General features: G+C 34.1%; 1 protein-coding gene across 3 annotated transcripts in view; it reads left to right on the top strand.

Moving 5' to 3' along the window:
• The first annotated feature begins 1529 nt into the window (after positions 1–1529).
• Positions 1530–10978, top strand: part of igf1ra (insulin-like growth factor 1a receptor) — a 166259-nt gene continuing 156810 nt past the window's right edge. For 2 of the 3 annotated variants that reach the window (XM_073928786.1, XM_073928785.1), the window contains exons 1-2: positions 1530–2210; positions 2341–2436. In XM_073928786.1, the coding sequence (XP_073784887.1) occupies positions 2129–2210; positions 2341–2436 (178 nt within the window). In that variant the 5' untranslated portion in view covers positions 1530–2128. 3 annotated transcript variants of the gene reach the window in all.

Here is a 10978-nt window from a genome sequence, read left to right as displayed (position 1 = left end):
AATATGACGAATTGATTATAAATTATTATCGCTGTGAAGTCTGTAAAGATGAAGGGTATAAAAAGTCATGCATTAATTTTAAAACCACACATAAATAAAATCCCTTAAACAGCTCCATGTTCCAGATCCGACATGCAATTTACCCTCCAGTATTGAATTTGAATAGGAGTGAGCTTGCTGAAAAAGGTTGCTATAATTAATGACCTCACTATAATTCAGGAGTGTCGTGGTACAAACCCACATTAAAGGGATAGTTCACCTAAAAATGAGCATGTCCTCGCACTCAAAAAGTTCTAAACTTTTTTTTCTTCTTCATGCTATTTTGTGTTCAAGAGAAGAAAGAAACTCAAACAGGTTGGGAATAAGGAGGTTGAGCAAATAATAATTTGCAGGTTAATTAATCCTTTTAAATTTGCTTTACCAAAATGATGTTTGTCTCTCTGTGTATCTTAATGCATTATTTATACTTGTCTCTTCTTAAAATTACTTTCTTGTACGTGTTTTTATTTAATAACGTACGCTCATGCACTGTCAAAAGGGTTATTTATTTTACTTTTAAAAAGTTAACTTTACTTACAAAAACAAATAAAACCATCGTAACCTGGAACTGTTAAGTTGACCTAACTTTTATGTACATAGTAATAATACATAATATAATTATTTATAATAAAATAAAATTATGATAGCCACATACTGTTCACTCTAGTGTTATGGAGCAACAATACTAAAATAAATACATAAAATATAAACATATTCAAATCCCATTTATGTATGTTGTACTTTTAAAAGCAGTTTCATGAAAAAAAAACAGAAAAAATTAAATTTAATATGGCAAAATTCATAAATTCTGAAACTATATGTAATTACATTGTAACTGTACAGTATGTATCAGTTGTACCAGTATAATTACATTGTAATTGAAAGCTGTACATATAATATGCCTCTGTCTATCTATCTATCTATCTATCTATCTATCTATCTATCTATCTATCTATCTATCTATCTATCTATCTATCTATCTATCTATCTATCTATCTTTCTTTTTAATAGTTGTTCATTTGTTTCAAATAATGATGATTACAATAAGCTTGGCCAATTTAGCGGATCTATTTAATTTGTTCATTTATTTATTTATTTATACAAATCAAATCAAGATAAGCATTTCAGGTCACAAGAGAGCAGAGACATGAATTCCATGAAAAGTCTAAGTTGGTTTAGTGCGTTTATTTAAAATAACCCATATTTAGCTATTAAAATGATTAAAATAAGCATAACTGGCCCTGCTGGCACTAGGATTTATGTAGTTTACGTAAAATAGGCCTATTATGTCTGAAATTTTTGTTACAAATATACTTTTTGTTTTAAATACAACAAACAAAACAAAAATCCTGTCAGCTTGACGTTTAAGAGATCAATAGTGATCTTCTGGAGGAACGTTAGCTGTACTGTCCGCTCCGGTTTTCCAGTCCATGTTTTGTGATTCCCTCCAGCCTGGCGTGTTTCTCAGCGAGAGGAGCCGAGTCTTGTTTACAGCGGTGATTCTACACAGCAGAGACCGACAGCAGAGTCGCGGAGGAGTCCGAACGGCACTCCACAATCAAACACCAGCCTCACAAACCATTTATATCAAGCAGTTTTTGCGGTGCGGAAAACCAAAACCCACGCTCCGGGAGCTGCTCACTTTTGCACCTCGACAAAATGATTTTTTCCCCCACCGCAAAACAGACCGACCGTGAGAGCGCGTGAAGACGGCAGGGGAGGGCGAGCAGTTGCTGAAACCATTTTTGTCCTGGCGGATATTTTGGATCGAGCCCTGTCGTGAGGCATTCATTCATACATTAACACGCTATCCGAGTCGCCTGGCTCTTCGGACGTGACCTCAAAATTCCTCCGTCCATCAGTACAGCGTGATTCATCAGACGAGCACAGGCTCGCGCACTGAAGGTGTTTTTGTTGGAGGAGAAGCCGCTCGTTTGGCTGGCCGTGTTGCCTGCCTGCGCGTCCCTCTCGGGCTTTCAAGAAATGGAGGCTGAAGATGCAGATTATCGGTCGAATAAAATTCGTGGCTCAGACCCGATTGCATCATTTCACTTCTGGCAAGAATAACAGCATGTTTTAATTGATCTGGATGTTTCCACTAAAGGAGAATTCTGTCATTATTACCAGAGATATTTTATCTACTCCATCCTCGCCTCCCGTTATCTTTACGGGTAAAGGAACTAACTGCTCATCCAAAGCAGATTTTTCTGCACTTTTTTGCTTGCTTACTAAAAGAAGCCTCGCGTTTTTCTGCAATTTCACCTTTTTATCTGTATTTTTTTGGGAATAACCGATTGTTAGGAATGAGATCTGGAACAGCGAGGGATGTTTGGACCTTATTTTGGGGTCCTGCGCTGTTTCTCTCCACCATCTGCCTGTGGTGTGCCCGTGGAGAAGGTAATTCATGCTTGTTTTATGCTAATAATATAATTATTACACTTCACGTCGTATTTTCCTGTAGGCTTGTGTTATGAAAAGCGCATCCGTCGGCTCGTAGTGTTTGTGGACTCATGTTACGTCAAGCGTGAGTTTACCTGCTTCACATGTCCAGGTACAGGGCCTAGTAACACACGACACAATTTATTAGTGAATAATACCTTACGACAATATTAAATATTCACATTTTTCTAGACTAACACCAAACTTGAGTTATTTTTATCGTAATTGGTGTTTCTAGGCCCATCAGTTAATTGTCGTGACATCGGATGTGTTGTGAGTCTAGTGTGCTTTATGAATTATTCATGAGCTGGATCACGTTAGTATTTAGAGGCTACGTGAGAATTGGCTTATATAAAGCATTTGCCTAAATAATGCGTGTGTTTCATGTCGTATTGAGCTCAGAAAAGGTTAAACGTTATTCGGTCATGTTAAGATTAGCTGAATCCGCTGAGTCTCCGTCGAGCATCACGCAGTGAAGCAGAGGTGACTGTACTGACCATGTGCTTGTTTTACGTTTCTCCGTGTCCTCAGGAGGGTCATTTTTTTGAATCTGTATTTTAAAATTGGATACAATATTCATTTACGTATTTGCCTGCTAAATAGTGTAAATGAAAGTCAAGCTACAGGATATCTTTTTTATAGAAAACATGCAACTCTTTCAAATCAATTAATTTTAATTAATGTTTAAAATTATTTGTTCATGTTGTTGATTTGTAGTGCTATAAACTCGCTTACTTTAACTCCAATGTAAGAAATTACATTTTAATAAATGAAACTTCATTTGAATCATTTAATCTCCTTTTTTTGTTTTACAATATATATATATATATATATATATATATATATATATATATATATATATGGGTCAGTGACAAAACAGGTTTGGCAAGATGGGAAATTTAAAAATCTTTTACAAAGTTGATTTAAAAGCATCCGTCAGATATTTTAAAATGTACAGATTGTATTCATGTTGATTTTATGTAATTAAAAATAACATTTACACCATTTTTTACAGACATTAAGACTGAATGCAACTGAAAATGTCAAATGGTGTAACTGCCAAAAATTGTGAAATATTAAATAATTTACTCCTCCTAGATGATATGCAAGTGTACACACTGAAATAAATACTTCATTTTAAAATACCACAATAACATTTATTGTATTCGCATTATCTCTAAATGTACATTTTAATGGGTTTTTGCAATATTCGGCCAGACGCATGCTAAAAACACTTCTGGTTTCTAAATAATCTTTGACAAATTATGTAAAAAATGTTAAAAACTATTTTATTACACTAAACTAAGTGTTTTAATTTTAATTTCACATTATTTCCATGTACATAATTATATTTTTATGTAAAATACTGGTTACACCAATTGACAAAAACCAGTTACACCACCTGACAGTGTTGCTTCTACAGCCAAAGATTTTGAAATTGACAATTAAAATCAATTCAAATTAAGAATGATAGTCAACAATTTCAGTGGGATTGTCATTGACAAATGTGTTTAGAACAATGAAACCAGGTTGCTGAACTTTAATACACCAAGTAATAACATCCTTTATATTAAATGTGTGGCCCTCATCAATAGAATATTAACAAACTAAAGAAACATGTTTAACATTTAACACCTTTTCCATCACTGTTTCTTTTCAGTTGGCTTAATTAAAATAAAAATAAGTAGATGATATTAGAAAAAAATCCACTATTTTACTTTTAAGCTATTTAGAAACAATTTGCCAAACACTGTACGTAAATCACTAGTACGTAAGAACTGCTGCTTACTCGTTGTTGCCTTGGTGCTGGGATTAAAGGCCAATTTTTGTAAGCATACACGACTGACTGACAACAAATAATTTCATGAGTGTATCCACAACTTATCCACAAACTATTTATTTTTATACAGTTAACTTCAGAATTATGCAGAATTATTATTAGTCCCCCTGAGCTATTAGCTCCCCTGTTATTTTTTCCCCAATTTCGGTTTAACAGAGAGAAGATTTTTTCAACACATTTTCATCACATAATAGTTTTAATAACTCATCTCTAATAACTGATTTATTTTATCTTTGCCATGATGACAGTAAATAATATTAGACTAGATATTCTTCAAGACACTTCTATACAGCTTAAAGTAGCATTTAAAGGCTTAATTAGGTTAACTAGGCAGGTTAGAGTAATTAGATAAGTTATTGTATATCCATGGTTTGTTCTGTAGACTATCGCGGGGAAAAAGCTTAAAAGGGCCAATAATTTTTACCTCAAAATGGCTTTTAAAAATTGCTTTTATTCTAGCCTAAATAAAACAAATAAGACTTTCTCCAGAAGAAATTTTTTTTATCAGACATGCTGTAAAAAAACCCAAACAAAACTGATTTCAACTGCAATTCATTTGTTTAGCAACTTCTGACTTGTTCTTCACAACTTTTCATCATTAAAGTTCCTCCGAGTCACCTCCAGTTGTTAATAATAATAGTACAACAGCAAGCGCATCAAGTATGAAAACCTCCAAAACTTAAGGCTGTGTGCACTCAGTCTATAGAGGCTTGTCAACCTTGTTTCATTTCCCATGTTAATTTTTTCTTTTATTTAAAAAAGAAATTCCCAAGTGCTCTTTAACAGAGAGAATATTATTGTCAACACATTTCTAAACAAAATAGTTTAAATGACTAAATTCTAATAACTGATTTCTTCCGTAATCTTTGCCATGATGACAGCACATAATATTTGACTAGATAATTTGTAAGACATTAGTATTCAGCCTAAAGTGACATTTAAAAATGTAATTAGGTTAATTAGGCAAGTAAGATCTATTGGCCAAGTCATTGGGTAACTGTGGTTTGTTCTGTATTTAAGAAGGCTAACAATATTGACCTTAAAAACTGCTTAAACATTTTAAAAACTGCTTTTATTCTATCCAAACTAAAAGAAATAAGACTTTCTCAAGAAGAAAAAAAATACTTACATTTCAAAGGAGGGTGATACAGTGGCTAATGTGGTTAGCACAGTTGTCTCACAGCAAGAAGGTTGCTGGTTTGAGTCCAAGATGGACCAGGATGGCTTACTGTGTGGAGTTGACATGGGTTTCCTCTGGGAGCTCCAGTTTCCCCCACAGTCCAAAGACTTGCGGTATAGGTGAATTAGAAAAACTAAATTGACTGTAGTGTATGAATGTGTGTGTGAATGAGAGAGTGTGTACATTATATTGTGTGAATATAAACATGGATTAACATAAACAAAAAAAAAACATTCATGTTGTGCAGTAAAATAATTTTATCCTATGTTTACAGAGCTTTAATAGTAAGGTTGTGGATTAAGCACCTATTTCTCAAACAAAAATAAATAAATAATCTACACTATGAACACAAATAGTAGTTTAATTTATGTCGCATTTTTGATCAGCATCATGAACTAATGATATTTGACTAAATTGACCCCTGACAGAAAGACTCCTGCTATATGAGTCAAATGGTGTAACCAGTTACACCCCTTGACATTTCAACTTAAAATGAAATTTGACAGGCATTATCAATAACATCTATGTAAGCACATGGGCTTGGTGGGAATATTTCAAATTTAACTTTTAAATATAATACTTATTTTTATAATTATGAACAATTATCAGTGCATTTCTGGGGTCTTACTATTTGACATGCATATCTAAGAATAGCTGACCATACCTTAAAAAGGTCAAAGTATCTCACATTTTAAAAAGAGTTACTAACCTTTGCATGCAGCAATTAGTCTTATCAAGAGTTCTTCTCTGTGATTCAATTTCCTGTCTAACTGTCTTGTGCACAATATTAACAAAATGGCTCAATAAATGGTGGTTACACCATCTTGACATTTCAGAAATTTGAGGTGACAGAAAAAATTCCCCAAATGAATTATAATATTTAAAACAATTGTGCTATATTTACCTTTATTTACTATTAAATATGTCTAATGTAAAATTATGCCAGACTAGCCGATACAATGTTTCATTGAGGCTTTCACATTTTTTAAACAAGGTAAACTATTTGGTACCAATTTTTTTTGGTTACACCACATTGACATTCTTGCAATAATCCCCTAAAAATTTTCTTAAAATGGATTAAAACCAAAAAATTAAACTTGGTCCTCAAAATAGAGAATGTATGCAAGTAATTTGCTTATTTATTTTGAAACTGTAACCTACTTGAATTTATTTAAAAGACATGGACACAAAAAAATGAGCGTCACGTCATTGACCCATATATATATATATATATTAAACCTTTTGAGGAAACTGATTGCAACAAACCATTTAAGTTTAAAAACGAATCCTAATGAGTACTGTGAGCTTAATAAATTTGAGTAAACGAAGCAATTTGAGCACAGCAAAACCCAATAAATAAAGAGAACTTAAACTGAGTACTGTAAAATCCAATGAGTTAAGGCAACTCAAACCATTTAAGGAAACCGATTGTTACAAACCACTTGAGTAAAAAAAACGAATCTATACAAATTATATTTGGAGAGTTAAAGGGACAGTTCATCCAAAAAATGGCTGTTTTACTTCCCCTCAAATTGTAGGTGATTTTCTTTTTTTCTGCTGAACATAAAGAAGATTTTAGCTGAAACTGTTGTCCTTGCTGATTTATAAAATGCAAGACCGCATCTAAAAGCACTTTGTCAAGAAAAAAATGGTACTTTAAACCTCAAAAGCATATACAAGCTAAATCAAAACTGATATCTGTGGTTCCTCCTGATGGCACATTGAGGTCTTATGTTGCGAAACAATTGGTATGTGGAAGAAAGTGTTATTTACAACATTATTAATTTTAAGCGGCAGCCTTGGTAAATGGTCCTGAACATGTTCACGTTAGTCTGGAACGAGAGCTTCTTATCATCCATGAAAAAAAGTTTTAAATCAGCTTGTATGTGAGGTTGCATCCATTCAGATGTGATTGTGGGATGAAACTCATGCATTACACACTGTCATCAACAGACTTAATGTTGTAATTAATGTTTAGTTTTTTGCGAATACAAATTATTTAAATTCATAATACCTCAAAGTTGTGTTTTAGCTTTTATATGTTTTCAAGACTTAAACTGTCAGTTTTGGTTGACTTTTTTAATGAATCACCCAATAAGTCATTAACATCTTGGATGGCTTGAGGGTAAGTGAATCAACAGCAGTTTTTTCATATGGGCAGAAATATTAATTCAATCAAGTTTTGTCAAAAATGCCCATTCTGTCATTACTGGTGTCAAGTAGAATGACAGTCTCCCTCGCCATGCATTCAGTGTGTGAGAAAGATACAATGAAAATCCGCACAGACTGAGGCTACCATCTCATTTTGTATTCCACAAAACAGCCCTACTTAAATGTTAGTAACATTGGAAAATGTGATGAAGAGTAAATACATTTCCTACTTCATGCCTGATCTGTTTTTTTTTTTTTTTACTTAAAATGAGCGAATGTTTGGTTGGCAGAGAGACTGCAGTGTCAGAGCATTTTGGCTAACAAAATTCAGCCTCTGTCACGGACACTGCACATGATAAAAGATGATCAGATAGAAAACCTACAGTCAAGATGCCAAACCTGAAAATGAAATAAATCCCTGTCACTTGCCTTATCAGCTCATTTTGGACTAAAATATTTATGCGAAAATGAAATATCCAATCCTCAGGGTTGGGTTTGCAAAGGTTGTTTGATTACCTGATTATGTTGGCATTTTCAAACTCCAAACAAAAATTGCAATTGTTTGCAATCAGAAGATAGAACAAATATTTAATGGCTTACAATTGGATTTAGACATTGTGATTTAGGTTTTTGGAAAGAAGACATGCAGAATAAGAGATTCCAATGGGTGATTTTAATATGCGGCTTTGGCTTAAGCATATTTATGTGTGGTTTTGTGTATCTTGCTTTATGTAGGATCTTTGTGTCTTTCACGTCAGGATGGCGGTTAATAATATGTTAGTGATATGAACAAGCATGTCATAATGATATTAAGAAGTTTGCGATGACAACTTGTTATTCCTGCTGTCAGTTTACTCGTCTTTCCACAGTTTTTAAACATCTTTTGTTTCTGTTTGTAATGTTTTTCCACTTTCAGTCATCAAATCCCTAATTGCGATTGTGTGGGGGCCTGCATTGTAGTATAATGAAGGTCCGCCATTCTTGGGTTTAAACTCGCATTTACATTCAAAAGGAGTTAGGATGCAATTGAAGGCCATTGACCGCAGTGGCCAGTCCCACAACCAGGCCACTGTGAATGTCAGGGGGGTCTGTTTCTCAGCACCCTGCAGAGACCAGGACCACCGGCCCTATAGAGAGAGGGTTGTGTGGGGGGTAAGCTCTCACTCTTGGACTCCATCATTGCATTGTCCTGTGTGTCTCTTTCTCATAAAGTGTTGCAAAGACACTCCACTGACACACTGACCTCAATTAGAGCAAAAAAAAAAAGAAAAAAAAAACATAGTTTCATAGTTCTTCCCATTTTGGTGTCCATTTGACTAGTTTGAGTTACCTGATGTAATGTTGTCTGGCTTGAAATGGTTGGTTAAAGATTGTGTTGGTTAGACTTAGGGTAAAGAATATAAACTTTAATTTAGTGTTTAAAGTTTAGGATTGTATAAGAATGTTTTGTTATTATACATTTTAACAGGTATTGTCAAATCAACAATAAGCTTATAGTTTTGTTGAGAATGTATATCTATTTGTCTGTCTTTAGGGTTGGCGCACTTTTACTGTATGTACTGAATAAAAAGATGATAAAATATTACATCTTAAATGAATGGCCATGCTCCATTGGGAAGTCTTCTTTGGTCTTTTTCATCCTGTTCATTTAAAAAGAATGTGGTAAGGCTAATAAAATGTAATATAGCCTCCTTTCAAGTTTCACCACAGTAAACTTTCCATGCACACTTCGTCCAAGTATATGGCAAACAAGCCTCCATGGTTCATTGAGAAAGAGAGGGCAGGCGAGAGGAGAAACATGAGGCTTGAAAATAGAACATGTAAAAATACATGGTCGAGGGAAACAGACTTGGTTTTGTTGATTTGAAGAGTAGCGAGTTTGTGAACTGTTTTATTGGGCTTTAGCTGTTCACACGGACGGCCTCTGGACAGCCTGGCGGCGGAGCGCAAGTCAGTGTGTTTGCTTTTATCGGACGTTGACAAACTCAGACTTTAAAAAAAAAGCCTGCACCTCATACTCTAGAGACATGGTTAAAAGTTGAGATTAAAATATAAATTTCTCAGTAACATCTATTTAGCCCCATAACTTAACAGAACTCTGCACTGTAAAACCCAAAAAGTTAACTCAAAGGTAAGGTAACTCAAACCATTTGAGGAAACTGATTGTAATAAACCATTTAAGTAAAAAAAAAATAATTTTAATGATGAGTACTGTGAAATGAATCCATTTGAGTAAACTAAGCAATTTGAGCTTAGTAAAACCCAATAAATGAAGAGAACTCAAACCAACTGAGTAATGTAAAACTCAATAAGTAAAGGCAACTTAAACTGTTTGAGGAAACCAATTGCTACAAACCATTTGAGTTCAACTAATCTACAGTATATGAGTACTGTGAACTTACTACATTTAAGTTGAAGTAATGAGGTATTTAATTAACTGATTACCTTCAACACTGAGTTTAAACTCTTATCAAATGAGTACAATTATCTTTCAGTAAATTTTGAGTTAACAACACTATTTCATTTGATAAAGTTGACCATTGGGTTTTATAGTGTGTGAATCACCAATATCAGTCTACAGTTGCGACTTTATTTATTAGCCATGTTTCCATCTAAAGATATGAGTTAGATTTATGTGCAAATCTGGAATATTGCATAAAATATTTTCTAATTATGTATCAAAACAAAAATCGTCACTTCCTGATAAAATGGCACCAAATATCAAAAAGAAAAATGGACTTGCAATGGTAGGAGAAGCCATTGTGGACTTTTAGTCCATTTAGGCATTTTAGCATTTTAGTATGATCAAAACAAAATTTCAGATGTTGTGCAGTGTGGTCAGTAGGGTTGGGTATCGAAAACTTTCAACGGTACCTATGTAACCGGTATGCACCGGACCTAATCAGCATATGAATTGTGGTAATTTCACAGGGTCCTTTTGTATTTCTTGTCTTTAACTGCAGTTTGACCGCTTTTCTTTCATTCAGGAAGATTTCATTCATGCCCCCGCAACAAACTTTATTGGATGCGAGTATGTAATAAGGACTGGTGGAAGAGTGTTGTTTTAATGGAATATGATACTGCACGCCGAACGGACGCAAAAAACTTCCACATTTTGCATGCAGGTGTCTGTGGTCTTTTAATGACTCAGTAAGTGCAGAGAGCGGTATTACACAGCTGTTTATGGAATATCCTGTACCAAAAGCGACGAAAAGTACAGGATGGTAATAGTTCAATAGGCTCAAATGTATTAGTTCAGGCACCGTTTTGGCACCAGTACCATTTTAGAAGAATCGATTTAGTACCAGTATCAAAATAACCCCAAACTA

The sequence above is a fragment of the Danio rerio genome, chromosome 18 (genome assembly GCF_049306965.1).
Source record: "Danio rerio strain Tuebingen ecotype United States chromosome 18, GRCz12tu, whole genome shotgun sequence".
NCBI lineage: Eukaryota > Metazoa > Chordata > Actinopteri > Cypriniformes > Danionidae > Danio > Danio rerio.
Note: the sequence above shows the minus strand (reverse complement) of the source record. Positions and strands in the feature narration are given on the sequence as shown.